The sequence below is a fragment of the Cupressus sempervirens genome, chromosome 1 (assembly GCF_028749045.1).
Source record: "Cupressus sempervirens isolate cs-2001-9-10 chromosome 1, ASM2874904v1, whole genome shotgun sequence".
In the NCBI taxonomy this organism is placed as follows: Eukaryota; Viridiplantae; Streptophyta; class Pinopsida; order Cupressales; family Cupressaceae; genus Cupressus; species Cupressus sempervirens.
Genome location: NC_143118.1, coordinates 857,632,071 through 857,652,048, shown reverse-complemented (window position 1 = coordinate 857,652,048; position 19,978 = coordinate 857,632,071). Strand labels below are relative to the sequence as shown.

Genomic DNA, 19,978 nt, shown 5'->3' with positions numbered 1-19,978 from the left:
TAGGGAAGTAATTGGTAAATACTTGCTTGTTATTAATAGAGACCGAGAGGTCTAAATATACAAAAGAATAAGGCGATGTTTCCTTGGGAAACTATAAAAAAGAACAGAAATTTTCTATTCCAACAGATAAAGTTAAAAAAGCGAAAGCTAACCAAAGCTAACTAGATATTTACAATAGATTACCATTAACTAATAAAAGACAATTATCTATTATTGTAATATATTGAGCACCAAAAAATACAGTTCTAGTTTGCCTTCAAAGTTGTCATTCCTCTTATTTTATTTATATATAAATTATAACATAGGTAAAAGTATGATTAGCACTCTCCAAGCTGGGCTTTCTCCTTTATAATGGGGGTTTGCTAGGTTGAATATAAGTGTTAAATTAATTATAACATAGGTAAAAGTATGATTAGCACTTTCCAAGCTGGGCTTTATCCTCCATAATGGGGGCTTGCTTGGTCGAATATGAAATGTTAAATTTGCATGCTTTTATTTTTACATTTGTCCAGTTTATGTGAACATAGTTCAACTTTTAAATATTAAGCAACAGTTGTAAACAAGAGCACAATAAATTTTACCGATTTGTCATACACAAAGCATAGCTTTGTAGATGATTAAAAAATACTTTATTTCTTATGTTTTGAGGAGGGATGTGCTCTTGTTTATGCTATATTATGAGTGGATTCTTTCACAGCATGGATTCTTTTAATTTTTTAAAGATTTTTCTTGAATTATAGCTAACTGTATTACACAGGTAAATTTGTGACAGGTAATTGCCTTTGAGGCATTGCTTAAGGCTGTCTCGCGACATCTTTTGTATAAAGAATCAAAGCAGCAAGCAGCACTTGTACCATGGGTAGAATTCCTAGCATAGGTGCTCAGAATTGATAACCACAATGGCAAACAGCAAATGTAACAGGTTAGCAAGCCTAACCTTAGTTTCAGCTTCCAGATTTTATTTTATAAAAAACGAATTAATGCTATTTCATAATGTATATCCTAATATTGATCCCAGTTTCTTTATTACCATTGGGACTTCACCAGTTTAGTAAATTTTGATTTTCTTTTAATTAATCCAACATTTTTTCTCCATGTGCATTTCTAGAAAAACAAATGTTGACTCATTGAGTAATTATGAATTAATTTCTATTTCATTGCTAACATGCAGTGGAGCCCTGAAGAAGCCAAATGAGACCATGAGGCTTATCGTTACAGCAACTTTTGGAATTGTCTTTGGTTTTCTTATTGGGGTTTCTTTCCCACGTATGGGTGTTTCAAAGGTGACTGGTCAAACAATGTTACATTCTGGTTTAAATAACATTAAATTTATTTTCAGCCGCTGTCATTTTTTTTCATTAATGATTAAATAAGATACTAAAAACTATGTAAATTAAGTGTTTTTTAGGATCTAATTTTCTGTATTCCCAAATTTTAGAATGCACTCGCACTTCATTTGCAACAATAATTTTTGAAGGCAAAGACATTGCCTGAACATCAACCACCATATATAAAGATGCACCACTCTCAACCACGCATAAATCTGGAAACCTTCAGAATTGTCATTTTTCCATTAACATTATCCAAGAATCTATTTGTGAAAAAGTGCATCATATAAATGGAAACAGTCTTACTCTAAAAAATTCCAATTCAAATTTTCTGTCTATTGAGTCGTATCACAATTTTGAAAATGTAGGCAGTCACACACATGACAACGTAAAAACAAAAGATCATTTGTGTTTTTTAGGTGAAATGTTTGAAGATATTTGATGTAGCATGCCAATACAAGTAAGCATGGAAAACAGGAAGATATTATTGAAGTTAAACAAGTTGAATAACATGTAGAATGCTCGAAGATACAAATAAATTATGCCAAATTGAAGATATTAACTGAGCACATCAAGATGCAGATATTAACGTACTTTACGAGGATAAAGTAACATCAAATAATGCAAGGTAATATAGTTCATCAGCCAATTTATAGTTGAAAATAGTTTTAAAATCCACTCTAACATCTCCTCAGTGTGGCAAAAATTTAAATTAAATGGTGGATGTAGCAAACATTTTTCTTTTGAAATTATTTGTCTGCCAAAAGTGTTGTGCAGTCTGTAACTTGTAATTGTAAGGTGTTTTAACATAATTTTTGTTTTAATTTGATTTAGTTAGATTGAAAAATGTCTACACAGTTATTACTAGAAGTTCTTTCAATGTTCACCTGATCGAATGTAGAAATCTTATGTCTTTAAAAGTTTAATAGAATCTGTTTATGAATTTTGCTCACTTTGTTTTATTGCAGATCAATTACTCAACTAATTTTTTGGGATCTAGATCTGAACTTCCATTCCCAGAGGATAGAAAGTCAGGCTTAGAAACTCAAGTTATGCTGAACCATGCCTGGACATCAATGTCTGGTTCAAATAATAGTAAATCTACACAGGATTCTCAATCTAAGAGCAGTTCTAAGGTATTCTTTTGGTCAATAAATAAGTTTTGTTCTTGAATTGTGTTCATCCTTGAGGGTGTACTGAGATTTGAAACAATCTATTGTTTTAAGTTCTTTCTATCAAGTTTTTGAGTTTACTCTCCAATTCATGCCTTTTTGGGATTTTTTCTCATAGCTAATAATTGCAAATCAGTTTGTCACCGTTGCATGACTGGCTTCCACCTCTCAGTTATGACTTATTGTCATGCAGTACATGCTTCTATGATGAAATGGTACAAGTGAATTCATGTTTTCCATGGTGTTATATATACCATTTTCCAGGTTATTTTTGTTGGAGAAGTATCAAAATGAAATAGATTAGTTTCATAGATATGTTATTTGATATTTAGTTATTGCTCATTATGACTATATATTGGATCAGCGTTTCTACACCTGACTGATCACGTATGGTTTCTGCATTGGTGTTCCAAGTGTGCACGGTGAAACCACATTGCCTGTTGAATTTTTTTTTTTTTTTTTTCTCTTGTACAATAACTTGTTTATTGTTGCATATTACAACCAGGCAATTTGTACATCTAGTGTCATTGTCTGTACAAACTACAAACAATGGATGTGGATGGTGACACTGAAGAAATCTGTTTGACACAGAATTGAAGGATGATCAAGCAATTGTATGTGTAGAGAATTTGACCCGATAGACTCCAAACACGAATGAGAAAACAGTTGCTGTAGTACTTATCCTTCTTGTGGGCCACTATCATGCAAGGGATCATTAAGAAAGAAAGGGATAATCTAAAAATAACACCATATCATGTTGAAAATAGTTTGACAGTTGACTTCAACCAAACACCAGATCTACTGATAACACACTTCCCAGATTATTTGCTGATGACTGCTTGATCTTAGAAGTCAAGAGAAAAGCCAAGCACAAATCTGCCACAGATTCTAGAATAAAATTCATCCATGAAAAGCCGAAAAAGAAATGTCATAGTTGAAGTGATGAATGAAGGGAAGATTGGTCAGTCAGTGCCCAAAGCTCTCAAAAAAGAAGGGCATGATTTCGTATGATTTATAGTAAGAAGAGCTGCATGTCGAAGGAAAAGGACTATAAGCAATGTGATGCGCCTGGAGGTAGACATGAAACTGTTACCTTGAGAGGTTGTTTCCTTAAGAGAGCTGACATAGCTCTTGACCTGGCTTCATGTATAGAGTTGTTTCTCAGGACGATCCCATGCTCTTGGGAGGTTTGTGCACCATTACCTCTTAGGATCAATGATGATTGAATTAGTTTGAGTCACCCCTCACATTACTGCAGCAATATATGCCCTCCCCCAACATCATTAATTTTTGCTTTTAATTGTTCGTGTTGAACGGATCTGATGAAAGGTCTTGATGGAGTGCTCTCGTCTTCGTAATGTTTTTTTTTCCTACGGGTCAAGTGCGTAGAGGTCCTTGTTCTCATCTGTCAGGGTAGTCCCTTGCTCTCCTTTGTCTGGAGAGAGAGTAAATGTTTCTAAATGATGTTGACTTCCTGAGAGATGTTTAGGGGTCTGGGGGAATGTCTGCGTTTTAGTTTCAATGACTTTCTATCAGACGTCTCTAATATGGACAGGGCTGTTGCCACTCGAGAATTAGGGATGGTGCATGCAATTGAATTGGAAGGCCACATTGATACTTAGATTGTCAGCCTAAGTCTCTATGATTGTTTTGAGCATTTAGGTGACAGGTTTTATCTGAGTTTTCTGATGAGGATAGAGAGGGCAGTGTGGAGCAACAAAACATGGAACAGAAAGAATGGACAATAATGGATATGAACAAGAATATTCATATATTCACATCCCATGAGTGAATAGACACTGATTATATCAGGCATTGCATGATCCGATTGCATCAATAGAGGCTAACAATGATATCTAGAGCTTGGTTGATTTCGTTGACAGGACAAGTGTGACAAGGTGGTGGCAAGAAACTAACTGTATAGATTGTGCATTTGTGCTTGGGGTAGAGCACTATGATCAATGGCTTAACCTGTATTCGTAATGGGATACATCCATCCACTTAAGGTTTTGTAAAATATATATGTTATTGAGACATAGAACAAAGTTTTGTACTCAAATTTTTAATATTGGAGAGAACCATCCAGGCTCATGTTGGATAGGCACAAGCAAGTGACGATCTGACAGAGGCTCATGACTAGTCGAGTGCTGATAGAGACAACTTATGTGAAGATATTGAGGTAATTTTGGTATATGAACAATATTTCAAGGATGATCTATTAGTAGAGAATTAAGGATTCTGGGGTTGGCATTTATTTGGAGGCAAATTTAGTTGACTGTAAGAGATAAAAGAGGGAGTATGATAGGTTAAGGGGATGTAATGTCCCCATTTGAAATGGTTTGAACCATAAATTAATTCTTAAACTTTTTAAAACATTTAATTAATTAAATATTTTTGTCAAATAAATGATAAATATAAATAATTATAAAAAAATATAGAAGATTAATTAATTAAATATTAATTGTACGACAATATAACTGAAAGCACTTGTTTTATAAGTTTCTCAGAGAACGAGAGGAAATGATTTGGGAATTAATATTATTTTATTGATTTGAGATTTCTTCTAAAATTCTTCTCCGGATGTATTTGAGAAGCCATTTTTGTCAGTGGAAGATCTGACCTAGATGGGACTTGGAGGAATCATTTCAGGTTCTTATGTTGTGCTGTAATAGAGTTTGAATCTTTACCTGTGAGAAGGCATTTACTATCTTTACAGATATTTATCCATTTTTGGCATAACATTATTGCCGGAGAAATGAAATATTATTTTTGGGGCATTGCTAGTTAAAGCTGAAGATTACTCTTATTTGATTGCTGGGCAGTAAGATCATTTACTATTCATGTTTCCATGTTTGGAGTATCACTTTGGGTGATTTTATTTATTCTCTTGAAAACTATGCAACAATCTTAATACTATGAGGGGAAAGGTAAAATAGGTAAAATAGGTAATGCCGTCGATGAATATTATTACTTTTAAAATATTAATGACGTCATTGATTTTATTTTTCCCCGGTTATAGATGTTATTTTATTGAAAGTAAAACATAAGTACACTCTGCAGTAAATAACACTAACCAACCACCATCATAAATCATCAGTTCTACATTTTCTCTGCAAATCAACCGACCTAACCATCATCGAGACCTTTCATGGTCTTCACATCAACATGTCAAGTTTTACAAAATTTTCAAAACAACAAAATTTGGCATTTTTCTTGCCATCCAACCCTGCCATAACTACATCATTTACAAAAAACCAAACCTTTCAAAGTCATTTGCTAAAATAACAAGAAAACAACACAAACCAAAGTTCATAGACTCAGATTCGGCAAGGTTAACTTGACTTGTAACTTGGCAAAATGAAAAAAATAACTTGAAATTTTGAGGTTTTTGACAATTTAAAACTTGTTTCATGAACCCATTATTGAATAAAGCTTAAAGACACTATAACATCATCAAAGAGAAGCTAATTTGATCACATGCATAAACATTTATCCATCACATTAGTACAAATGTAAGTTGCTGCTGAAGGAAATAGAAAACATAGATTTTAAATTATAAATGTTGTCAAATGTATATAAAATTGTTAATGTTTTGTAGCTTTAGTCGCATAAACCTATGCGTAATTATGAGATATAATGTGTTCATTGTATATAGGGTTACATATATATATAATAAATTTGTTGTTAAATATTAATTATGTTATTAAATTTGTTCAAACCTTATTTCTAATATAAATGTGAGAGAGATTGCTGCATTTGAAAAATACAGAAATTATAGGTATTATTATTTCATTTGCAGCAATCCTCTGAGTTTAAGATGGTATCAGAGCAGGTTCTTTATGTAATGGACACTCAGGAATGCCCAAAAGCTGAATCAACTGCTGAAATTATATTAATTCTAAGAATGCTGCAATCAATTACAAAGAGATGTATTCCAAAGGCCAAACCCTAAGGGAATGATGTCTAGAATGTTACAACAGAAAATGAACGTCCTCTATTGCCAAAAAAGGAGTGTGATTCACATATCCAAGCTCTTATCAAATGCAAGTCATAAACATCCCATGATCAGCAATGAAACTTTCAGCCCTATTTATCCTTTTCTTCATCCTTCTGGAAGGAACTAAACATTAATTAATTGCAAGAGCTAGAAGCTTCTCCTTCCAATAATTAATGCATACCCCAGAAATTCCTCCCTGGAAATAATTAATTAAATCACGAGAGGCTTCCATCCTTCCAATAATTAATACATACCCTAGAAACTACTCCCTTGTAAATAATAACTAAATTAATTAAATACAAAGTCACCTTTTAATTTTTAATTGAATGACTTTATAAGAAATTAATTTAATTTCTTCGTATCCTCCACTTAGACTTTGGAGAACGTGAGAGCTAAAAGATGGGATCATTACACTTTACCAGCCTGCGAATAATAGAAGTAAAGATTCTATATCTTGTTAAGAATAGAGATCCATCGTAAATACTAAAATGAGTCATTTTTTCAGACCTGAACCCCATCTGCTTGCTAAGCAAGGGCTCCTCACAATCTATATATTAATGGTCATGCCACAGGCACAATTTGTGATTCGGTTTGACACTGGTTAGTCATTCTAATTCGATCTCCTAGTGCTATGTAAAGTGAAATGTTTGGAGCCCACACCTAGCTCTTTGAATTTCTTGTACTATGTTGTTAGAGTGACAACTTTTGCAAATTCTATTTGGAATTGGTGTCACTATCCAAATGGGATGCAAAGCAGAAAATTAAAATTGAGGTGCTTGGGTCACTTGGTATAACCAATTTAGTTGGTGCCTGCCATGAGATCAGATTGGGTAGTCAAAAGTAGCTTGGAGTCAATGTTTCTGGATATAACAAACAACTATATGGGCTGGGGTGTAAGTCTAGTTGCTGACCTCCATATACTTCCCACCATTCGCACAGGTGAACAACCAAGGCATTTGAACTTCAATATCTGATTTCCACATCTACGCGAAGCAAGGAGTTTTTTGAACAAGCAGTTGAAATATATTTGTGCACTTGGTGTATGCATAAAAGTGTTGAGGTAACGTTGAGTAGTGCTAGGCGAGTATGAGTAGTTATTGACATCCAAAGGATAGACATTAAGTACCAGTCAACCCTGTGTAAACAATATTATTTGGTCGAGGTTGTTCGTTCTAGAAACAATTCAGGTTTGTAACTGATGGAATAAGCGACACAACAATGGTGATTAATGCCAAACCATGTATACTTGTACAAAGGCATCGTGTTAGAAACTGTATGGAGGAGATATGGAGAATGGTTCTTCAACGATATCATGGGTCTCGCCTCTACAACAAAAATCATTTATTGGACATTCTGGAGGATTAGTGCCTATTTCGAAGATACTCAACTTACAATAGTGACATCGATGTTGGTTGCAATAGTGACATCGATGGGAGTCATAATTCCATGCCAATGTATATAAAAATGACACTTTGAGTCTCACGTGCACTTGCAATGAGAGCACAAAAGTGAATAGAGTCTACGACGCAATAAAGTACTTGCTTTAAGGAGGATATTGAAATCGTGTATGGGAAAGACATGATTTCTCTAAAAGTCCCATGAATTCTTGCCTAAATTTTGAAAGAAAACAATATAATATATCAAAAACCAATGGGATCATACCATGAGATCAAAGAAGCCACAAGAGATATCTAAGAGTCAAATGTGATTAGGGAGCTTTGATATGGTGTACAAAGGCACTCTACGTGAGGGAAGGAGAATAACCATGAAGAGATGTAAGGACTTCAAGTAGAGAGTGAAAGAGGAGTTCTGTAATGATCCCATCTTTTAGCAGTTGACCAAGTGTGTGTGCGTTAGCCTTGTTCTACATGGTCCCGAGGGCTAACGAAGGGTTTAATGGGATCCTGGAGTGTTTTGGCCTAGTCATTTCCAGTTTGGGCCAAAACGAAGTTGATTTACTCAGTTTCAGACATACTTACTATTTTTAGTAAGTCGGCAGGACACAGTACAGGTCAATTTTGGTGATTGGAATTCGATACTCCTCGGTGAGAGCTTTCCGATGAGCTATCACTCGCATTATTCGGAGTCCGATTGCTAATACATTTTAATGCCTGAAGTTTTATTAAAGTAACGTCTAGTTAATTGTAAAATATTAAAGTGTTACTTTAATATTTATTTTATGGTAGTGTGTACCTAAGGGAGACATAAGGGGTATTTTAATATATGTTTTATATAGTACACATCTTTTATCCCACATTGCCCATATGAGTTGAGCGGACCCTTGGAAATAGAATAAAAGGAAGCATTTGTGGCTTCATTAGGCAAGGTTGAATATGAGAAGAAATTGGTATGTGAGTTGCAGCTCAGTTCTTGGCATTTGAGGACGTCTATCCTCTCTTGTAACATTCTAGACGTCATTCCCTTAGGGTTTGGCCTTTGGAATTCTTTGTTTTTGGCTTCATTATCAGGCAGTTTAGTTGCATTTCCGGCTACAGGCAGATTTGGTATTTTGCTCATATCTTCTTCACTACTTGTCCGACGCTTATGCCGCTTTGAGGGAATGGTATTACGAAGGTAGTGGACTGATTGAAGGACAAAGTATTGTAGCAGCAAGTTCGTAAGCATGGGCTGGAGTATTATGACAATATTGCTGAAGTAATTAGTGAGTTGATAAATCTGCCATGTATTTGGTTTTATGAATTCTGAAAATAACATTTTATTAGCAGCAGTTCATTTCCACTTTGCATATTATTGTAGTTCCTTTCTTGTTTATGTTGTATGATACCAATTCCATGCATGAAACACAACAAACAAATAAACGTTTGATTTCTGGAGTTATAAGGGGTTTTAAGAAGTTGAATGCAAACTGTTTGACATAATTCCTTTCAGCAATTTGGTTTAGTTTTTTGGGACATCCAGGGGTGCCCATTACAGTGGTATCAGAGCTATAAGTCCTGCCATCCTGTGGAGGTCTTATAGGGAATTTGGAATAGCCGGATAGAGGGAAAAAGTGTTTGACGAAATGTCAAAACACTAAAATCAGAAATAAATAAAAAACACAGGCTAAGCATTTATGTTTGAGCATGCGACAGGGGTCTTATAATTTCCGCGATACCAGAGCAAGACAAAATAGGATTTCAGACTTGCAAAGCAAACAGTCTAGTACATCCGTGCAGGGGGACATTGAATCCAACCATACAGACACAGAGGAGATATTCTGTGATCAGGACAATAATATGGGTGATCGAGATGACAGGAATACAGGATTAGGCGGAGGCAGAAATGCTGGTCCAGATCAGGGGGAGGTACTGTTCAGACAGTTATTGGGTACATTAGAGAAGGGGCAACGTATGCAACAGGAGCAGAATAGGCAAATGGATATGATGTTGCAGCTTATGGCTAGACAAATGGGCATCAACATTGATGATTTGTATGCTGCTCCAGAGCAGAAGGTAGTTGATTCCTCAGGTGGGATCGAGACACGTATAGAGCCAGCCAGTTATGATGTTGGTGATGTGGGTATTTCGATAGAGTCTATAGAGACATGCGTGCAAAGTCAGGAGACCACATATGAAGCCTTGTCAGGGGATGATGATGTAGCAATAGTGGAATTAGGAGAATGCAAGGGAACTGTCATATCAACAACCACTTCTATGTCAGTTGAACCATCCAATGAGGAGTTTGGTAATAAGCATTCGGTTGTAGATGTGTGCTCTGATGATAGTACACTTGTTATTGCTAATGAGGTGAGCAATATAGTGACAGAGTCATATTATACTATCGATCAACAAAGTGTTAATGTTCACTCTTGGGATAATATTATGTTCAACATGGATGCAACATTGTCTTATGACAATCTGATGTTTGAGGCTGATGTTGATCATTCACCTGAGTGGAGTTGGGTTCAGTTTTCACTATCTACAAAGATTCAGTTTTGTGTTGCAGCAGTTGGGAGGAAGAGGTTTCATAGATCTTCTATGGAGCCACCTTCTAGTGACATCCAGACTTATACTTCATCAGCACAAGTTTTGGGAGCTAACTTGCAGGACATGTGGTTGGTCCTAATGATGTTCATTTGTAATTTGTTTAATGTCTATATGGATATCACACATTACTTCAATTGGGATCCAGGTGGAGGTTGGAGTTCATTATGTTACTTAATTGCTTGAGGACAAGCAATTACAAGGAGGGCGGATTTGTAATGATCCCATCTTTTAGCAGTTGACCAAGTGTGTGCGCGTTAGCCTTGTTCTACATGGTCCCGAGGGCTAACGAAGGGTTTAATGGGATCCTGGAGTGTTTTGGCCTAGTCATTTCCAGTTTGGGCCAAAACGAAGTTGATTTACTCGGTTTCAGACATACTTACTATTTTTAGTAAGTCGGCAGGACACAGTACAGGTCAATTTTGGTGATTGGAATTCGATACTCCTCGGTGAGAGCTTTCCGATGAGCTATCACTCGCATTATTCGGAGTCCGATTGCTAATACATTTTAATGCCTGAAGTTTTATTAAAGTAACGTCTAGTTAATTGTAAAATATTAAAGTGTTACTTTAATATTTATTTTATGGTAGTGTATACTTAAGGGAGACATAAGGGGTATTTTAATATATGTTTTATATAGTACACATCTTTTATCCCACATTGCCCATATGAGTTGAGCGGACCATTGGAAATAGAATAAAAGGAAGCATTTGTGGCTTCATTAGGCAAGGTTGAATATGAGAAGAAATTGGTATGTGAGTTGCAACTCAGTTCTTGGCATTTGAGGACGTCTATCCTCTCTTGTAACATTCTAGACGTCATTCCCTTGGGGTTTGGCCTTTGGAATTCTTTGTTTTTGGCTTCATTATCAGGCAGTTTAGTTGCATTTCCGGCTACAGGCAGATTTGGTATTTTGCTCATATCTTCTTCACTACTTGTCCGACGCTTATGCCGCTTTGAGGGAATGGTATTACGAAGGTAGTGGACTGATTGAAGGACAAAGTATTGTAGCGGCAAGTTCGTAAGCATGGGCTGGAGTATTATGACAATATTGCTGAAGTAATTAGTGAGTTGATAAATCTGCCATGTATTTGGTTTTATGAATTCTGAAAATAACATTTTATTAGCAGCAGTTCATTTCCACTTTGCATATTATTGTAGTTCCTTTCTTGTTTATGTTGTATGATACCAATTCCATGCATGAAACACAACAAACAAATAAACGTTTGATTTCCGGAGTTATAAGGGGTTTTAAGAAGTTGAATGCAAACTGTTTGACATAATTCCTTTCAGCAATTTGGTTTAGTTTTTTGGGACATCCAGGGGTGCCCATTACAAGTTCATCCACAAGGTTTCGGTGTATGACTCGATGGAGAATGGTAGCTCTCTTGGAAAATACTTGAGACATGGGATTATTGTTGAGAGCTTGGGTTTGTAAGTAAATCAACTAGTTGTTTCTAATATGAATGTGGTACCATGGAAGTATTTGGGATATTGTCGACTCTTTGGTTGTAATTCAAATAATTGTTTACCGAGTCTCTTATTGGTTAGAAGGAATGACGCATTACTGAGCAACGACATATGTATAGTGGGCATAGGCCTAAACATAGTTGAAGTGAATAATTTTTGTGAAAGATTGAATAATGACAAAATATAAATCGGCGACTTATAGAGAGCTCAACACTTTGCACTCGTAGTCATTTCATGCTATTAGGTTTCACCTTATTTTCTGTGATCATCAAACAAAGCTAATGTCAAAATCGTGATTCAGTTGGGTGTAATAAAAGACCATAATTTGGGAACAATGTGTTGTCAGACATTTAAAGAAATGAAATGAAATTATCAATATATTTTGAAGGTTGTGAAATGACATGTTAATCATTTGTTAAAGACCGAAAGGAGAAATTGGGTTGGGATTTTGAAGAGAGACAATTTTAAATAGCATGTTGAAAAGTCTCTAAAACAAATTGCAAGCCATTAAATCGGGAAGTAGAGAAAAACATGATGTGTAAAGAGGAATCATCTATTGCGGGGACAAATAAATGATTAAGAAAAGTTAGAGATCACCGACATCACATAGAGTAGAAAGAAATATGTTATATTTGATGTGATGAACAATTGTTCGACAATATAAGCATGGGAATTTTATATTGTGGGGGAAATAAAATGAATAATGCTCCATTCCCGCTTCAACCATTTTTAGAGAGGAGATGTTCGATTCTCAAATATTCTAAAAGGAAATTACTATTGGGTATCCCTAAATAAAGCAAGGAAATTTGAGAGTCCTTCTAGAATGTCGATGTATTTGAGATTTGTGGATCATTAAGTGTGCTATTGGCTTATGAGCGGATAGAAGGCATTGATCAATAATATTAATCATATGAAATTTGGTGGTGCTAAACAATTGGTCTTTATATTGACTTTAATTGTAAACCATCATGAACCTCCACAAAATTCCTCTTGGAAGATGGTTATTAAACTGAGGCATGATTACAATTAACAATCAACTTACATCGGGAGGAGATGCTACTCAAATAAATAAATAAATCTTGGTCAAAGATGGAATTGTCAAGTAAGATTTTTTTTCTCCTTTCTAATCTTTTCGAAGGTTGAATCCAAGAGACAAACGAATAAAGAAGCATAAGAGATTGCATTAAAGAAAGAACTTGATAATTGCTGTGATGATATTTGAGTTGATGACTAACAAAGTTAGAATATGATATCATTTATATATTATTTTCTCTCATTAAACTTTATAGTGATTCAAAACCCTATAAAATGGAGAAAGTGAGAATTTTACATTGTAAGACAGAATAATAACCAATGTACCATTACTATTGTTTGACAAAATACTTATATGAAGGTGTTTTCTAATTGGAGAAACTCATAAAAAATGCATAGATAAGTATTTTTTAGCTTTGATGTATTATACTTATCTGCTCATTGTATTCTCTCTCTTAATTATATTTCTATAAATAATGTAACACCTATTTGCCTTGATCTTTTCCTTTGTCTTTGGAGATGTTCTTGCAGGAAAAGAAGATTGATACTTTACACATATTGGTACTAAATATTGCACAGAACTCAATCTTATGACAATAGCTCCAAAGAAGTTCTGTTCTCAAATTGGTTAGTCATTTGATGATCATGCTGGATAATGTGAGGCTCTTGAAGTGAATATCTTTGATGATTAATATTATGAAGTATCCTTTTATATTAAGAGGGAATTTGATAGGTCATTAGAGGAAACTTTTGATAAAGAGAGAGAGCAGATAGAGGATATGTTTCTGATTTAGAGTGAGTCTTGACATCTTATTGAAAATAACCTTGACAAGGAGGTCAAAAGATTAGTGTTTCTTCATGAAGAATAAGTTCCAAGTGAAATCCCTCTTAATACATTCTGTGTGAGGTGAAAACCCTATTCTCTAATATGATCCGTTGTGGATGTCATGATAACACCACATGATAGTATCTGTGGTGACTTCATGTGTGTATGGGCCTACCTCCTGTGTACACATGAGGAACTGACGACTTCCAAATGATTATCACTTGTACTTGCAAAAGTTATTGGAAGGTGACGACCTTAAAATAACTTAAATCATGATATACATTTTATGTAAATGTTGAAATAGATCATGAAAGACTTTATCTTGTAAATCAACAACTAAGTGTTAGATGTCATTAAATTGACAGTCTATAAGTTGTTTGTATAGATATTTGATAGGTATTTGGTGAATATCTTGCCTTGATATTTAGATAGGCCATTACCGTATTGAGTACTTGGTGGATGTCATTAGTTTGATGTTTTGATAGGCCATCACTCAGAGTCATTGGTGGATATCATTAAATTGATGTTTTGATAGACCAATGCTCATGCCACCTGATATGATATCAAAATAGTATTTGGTGAATATCATGTGTCGATATTCTGATAGGCCAATACTTAGAGAACTTGGTGAATATCATGTGTTAATATTTTGATAGGCTAATAGTCATAATATCAAATGTGATATCAAAATGGTGGATATCTTTTGATGAAAGATATTCTTAAAATTTGTCATTCTTAATATTACCAATGGTATAACATTTATCCTATGTTTATCCTCCTTAGCTAAGAGGGAGTGTTAATGTTTTGTGGCTTTAGTCACATAAACCTATGAATAATTATATATGAGATATAATGTGTTCATTATATATATGGTTATATATATAATAAATTTGTTATTAAATATTAATTATGTAATTAATGAATAGACATGTCCCTTTCAAGGGACATGTCTCTTCAAGCCTTATTTCTAATATAAATGCGAGAGAGATTGCTGCATTTGAAAAATACAGAAATTATAGGTAGTATTATTTCATTTGCAGCAATCCTTTGAGTTTAAGAAAAATCCATGAGATCCATGACATGAAATGTTTCCAAACATTTGTAATTGTTAAAAAAACAAGTCTATGGCTCAGATTCTAGCCCAGCCTCATCCTTAGAGTAGTCTATCTGCCTCCTACAAAGGCATCTAAGGTAGGTCTTGGATGACTAAGTAGCCATAGTCTCTGCTTGCGATGTGCCAGATTGATCAACATTAGCTGTGCTTATGCTAGATCGTGCTCTAGCCTCCTCCGCTATAGCCATAGCTTGAACCTCTATGTCTGCCCAGTCAACCCACTAGTGGTCCATAGTGAAGACGGGATTTGTAGACTTAGTGAGCCACTTAGAGTCTAGATCAATCTCCGCTAGAGTGATTAGAGAGGAGTTAGTGACCAAAAATGTCTTTTCCTAAGACAAAGGTTGCAATGAACAAAGACAAGATCATTCAACCTCTCCACAAATAATCTATTATGCCTCGTTGAGTGGATGTGCTTGAACATGGATCAATTGTGCTCACATCCAAAAGCACTGCGTGGCTAACTCAAAATATTGATGGCAACTATTTGAAGGTTTGGGGTTGAGGGCTCAAACATTTTCCACCATCTATCAAAAATAATGAAAATAAAAAAATTAGTGTCATTTCCAACTTGAAGGCTACATTACGAAATAAAAAATTAAAATGCATAAGCCATATAATTAAGCATCTTTATATATATTTCTGCCTGGCTGCAATTGTGTTTGAGCCTCTATGTACATGTTGCTTGTGAAGATCACCCCTTCTTGATTATTATATATTTTTAGCTAGAGTGTTGTGCTCGAGGTTGTGCCATCAACACACAACTTTTGTACCACTGTATACATGCCAGTAAGAACCTCATTATTCGCCTTGAAGTCATCACAGAAATGAAATGCCGGATTGAGGTAATAAGATGCTGCATGGATGCACTTGTGAAGTTGGTTTTGCCATCTCCTATCAATAATCTCCCAAATGAGGCCACACTTATACTCAATGTTGATGTTTGGTAGCTTAAGTTGGATAAACCCATGAGACCAAACTGAAGATATATGTGTGTGCGCGCCCGTGTGCGTGTTCAAAATAATCAATTATTATATTAATGAAATAACAATGAATAAGCATGTCCCATGAAGGGACATGTCTCTCTATGTCTCATCCACAGTATCAGTGAGAGATAGCTGCTCTTGGAAAACATTTACCAAGCATGACAATGCAAATACATTTACAGTGATCCGAAAAATCGACACTCAACTCTTGCATATATGGATTTGATGGCTTCCTTGGTCCTATCCATGCCCTCATATATATAGCCTATAGAGGACTTCTCCCCATCAACAATCCGTAAGAGAATTGCATGGGGCATAGTGACCTACCCATAATGTTAAACAAAAACAATGAAGTCACAAATTAAATAAAAAATAAGCAAAATTGCAAACGAAACAAAAATATGCATATAAAGTAAATATAAATTATGAAATAGTAAAATACTAAATATTAAATTGGAATAAATTTACTTGGACAATTTGTCCACAAGGGGTCGAAAACTTGACTCATAAAAAATGCAATATACCACACCTATTCGTGTAGCGGTTGTAGCATAGGATGAGGAAGTCCACTTCTCACCAACAAACATGTGCCTCAAAGCTGCTTTTGTTTACATCAAGGAATTAATTGTGAGGAAATTTGAGGCAAACCTTATGATACTAGGACCAGCAACTCCTTTTGCTTTGTATTGCCTCATAATGCTTGATTGTAGATGAACTTGTATATACTTTTGGCCCTTTCAATGTATGATTTCATCTAGTCAAGCTTATTGATATCCTCCAACATGAGGTCAAGGCAATGGGCCGCACATGGAGATCAAATTTCTTTTAGGTGCCTCTCCATCAAAAGTTTATAGGTAGCAATTTTAAATGAATTAGAAATTACATGTTTTAAGTTTTTAAAAAACAAATAAATTCATAAATGCCTCTCAATCAATATTACGATAATAGATAGTTTCTATTATCTTTGTTTAGTATCTAATAGTAATCTATTTGTAATCTTTTGTAAATATTATAATGTTTCTAATATTTAGTTAGTTGCAGTTATCTGTTAGCTTTTTTAGCGTTCTTTTAGCTAGAATAGAATATTTCTATTCTTTATGATCGTTTCCTAAGGAAACATTGCTTTATTCTTTTGTATATATAGACCTCTCGGTCTTTGTTAATAACAAGCAAGTATTTTACCAATTACTTTGTAATAATCAAAACTTGAAAAGTTAAAAGTTTACCAGCAACAACATAACTTGCTGCAGTATTTGTCACCACTTGCACCACATTTTCTTCCGCCACCTCTAGCATGACTTCCTAAACAACCTCACATAAGTATATGACATTTTTCACGTGTGAGGAAGCATCAGGAGACTTCAAGAACATTGTGGATCTTGAAAATATAGGAAAATAGTTATCAATTATCATAGATCAATCAACAATCAAAATTTAAATTATTCGATGCATTTAGGGAAGTAGAATGATCAATCACCTTTGTAGGAAACTAGAAGATTTAGGAGTGTTCTACTCTTATCTGTCCAACTATCTGTCATGATGGTGCAACCTGTTTTGCTCCAAGACTATCGGTGGTTCTCTAGCTCAACTTTCATAGCTCCAACCATTTCTAACAAGAGGAGGCCACTTAACATCAAAAGGGGCTTGAAATCCTACAACACAAATGGTTATGGCATCTACCATGTCTTGCCAATAAGGAGACCTGTCACAAATAAATTATGATTAGACAAAGCAAAGTTCAACTTTAGACTATAAATTTTGAAATTTACTTTTAAACTTGCAATTAAATAAAAAAGAACTATTTGGGGTCAATAAACAAAATGTTGCAAAAGTACTAAAACTTTCAAAATGATCAATCACCTTTGTAGGAAACAAGAAGATTTAGGAGTTTTCTATTCCTCCTATCTGTCCAACTATCTGTCATGATGGTGCAACCTTTTTTGCTCCAAGACTATTAGTGGTTCTCTAGCTCAACTTTCATATCCTCAACCATTTCTAACAATGAGGGGGCCACTTAACATCAAAAGGGGCTTGAAATCCTATAACACAAATGGTTATGACATCTACCATGTCTTGCCAATAAGGAGACCTGTCACAAATAAATTATGATTAGACAAAGCAAAGTTCAACTTTAGACTATAAATTTTGAAATTTACTTTTAAACTTACATCAATTAAATAAAAAAGAACTATTTGGGGTCAATAAATGAAATGTTGCAAAAGTACTAAAACTTTCAAATTTGTTTTCTTCCAGCCTCATGAACCTCCTTGTTGCTACCCATGCTCTCAAGGGATCAAGGGAGGGTTGTGCGATGAGAGTATTACGTCTTGAGAACCTACAACACAAATGGTTATGGCATCTACCATGTCTTGCCAATAAGGAGACCTGTCAGAAATAAATTATGATTAGACAAAGTAAAGTTCATCTTTAGACTATAAATTTTGAAATTTACTTTTAAACTTAAAGCAATTAAATAAAAAAGAACTATTTGGGGTCAATAAATGAAATTTTGCAAAAGTACTAAAACTTTCAAATTTGTTTTCTTGTAGCCTCATGAACCTCATTGTTCCAACCCATGCTCTCAAGGGATCAAGGGAGGGTTGTGCGATGGGTGTATTACGTGGCACAAAAAACTATCCAACCTAGATTATCATACATGTTGGCTAAATATTTTGTAAGCAACTGTAACCATAGCTTGCAAAATGGGAATTTAGGCAACAGTCTAGTGAGACAAGTCTCTCCTCTCAGCAATAGGGCAGGCTCCCTTCTTACCATAGGTGACTATGACATAAACCTAACTGAAAATAAAAAATGGTTGATTCACGAAGTTGATTCCTCTTCTTTCAGGAATGATCTTTATACTACAACAACTATTTGCAATTAATCAAAAGGAATCTATTGCTACGGTAATAGCGGTGACTTAAGAATTGACACAAGACCAACCTTAAGGCAGCTGTTAGAACTTATGTGATTGATAGCAAGAACCCAAAGTCTCCTACAAGCAATCTTCAAACAAAAGGACGAACAACTAACAAAGCTCAAAGTCTTTGCTCAACTATTCAGATATTAAATTATATAGAAAGAAGTAAAGCTTAAAGTTTTAATTCTTAGTACTTGCAACCACTAACAAACTATATTAATCTTGTTATTGAAAACTCAAAGTCTTTGAAAACCAACACTAAATTCTCGAATGCTTCACACGGAATGAAGTAACAAAGATGAATTAATCAGTGCAACGTAAGAGCCAAAGATTAACTCCAAGTATCACAACACAAAGTTTGGGAAAAACTTGCTTCTTTATTCACTTCAAAGATTTGCAACAAGAAATACAAAGCCTTCTAGTCACAAGCCCAACCTACTCCTATAAAGCAAAAGATGATTATTTACAATGAGCTTTATCCTTTATATAGGAAAAACGAAGAGAAAAGGTGGAGGAAAAAGTGGAACAACCTCAACCATTTTGACTTATCTCTAACTAACTATTTTGACTTTATTCAAAGTTGCATGCCTAATGCGATTGCGACTTAACTACATGAGCTGATTATATAGATACATGATATCCTGTATTTACAACATAGATGCTTTTTACATGTAGCTTTCTTACTACTATTCTACTTAAAACATATGGAAAATTGAAATGTCCACAGAGTCTCAACAATCTCTGCAAATTTCTACAGTGAGTTCCGCACAACCTCGACATCAGGCTCATTGGTGTACTCAACAACTATTATGATACTTCGATATGTGTTGGCTGCCTCCGAAATTTCCTTAATAGAAATTTCCTTTTTACTTTGCAGTTTGTCAAGTGAACACTTCCATCTTGCAAATGTATTCATTCTACTGAGATTGATATCATCCGCTTGAAGCTGCAAGCAAATTGCTTCAACGAACTCCGTAAGAATATCTTCTTCTTTCTTGAGATCTCCATTCTCAATGATTACTCTACATGACAACTTTCTGTAGCTTTTGCTGATCATGTGATCTTGCTTATCAATCTTCAACACTGCCACCTCTGCATCCTTCATGAGTTGTTCTAGAACTTGTTCCTTGTTAATCATTAGATGCTTGTA

The 19,978-nt window shown here is 34.8% G+C and overlaps 1 protein-coding gene across 5 annotated transcripts in view; it reads left to right on the top strand.

Moving 5' to 3' along the window:
* Window positions 1-19,978, top strand: part of LOC149580536 (uncharacterized) — a 182,084-nt gene that overhangs the window by 21,738 nt on the left and 140,368 nt on the right. For 3 of the 5 annotated variants that reach the window (XR_016353903.1, XM_089791725.1, XM_089791743.1), the window contains 3 exons: window positions 758-922; window positions 1,172-1,283; window positions 2,297-2,464. Coding sequence is in view for 3 of the 5 variants with exons in the window: in XM_089791725.1 (XP_089647851.1) it covers window positions 900-922; window positions 1,172-1,283; window positions 2,297-2,464 (303 nt within the window). In the remaining 2 variants the exon portion in view is untranslated. The remainder of the gene's footprint in view (window positions 1-757; window positions 923-1,171; window positions 1,284-2,296; window positions 2,465-19,978) is intronic. The other 2 variants (XR_016353905.1, XM_089791735.1) reach the window with 1 other exon arrangement.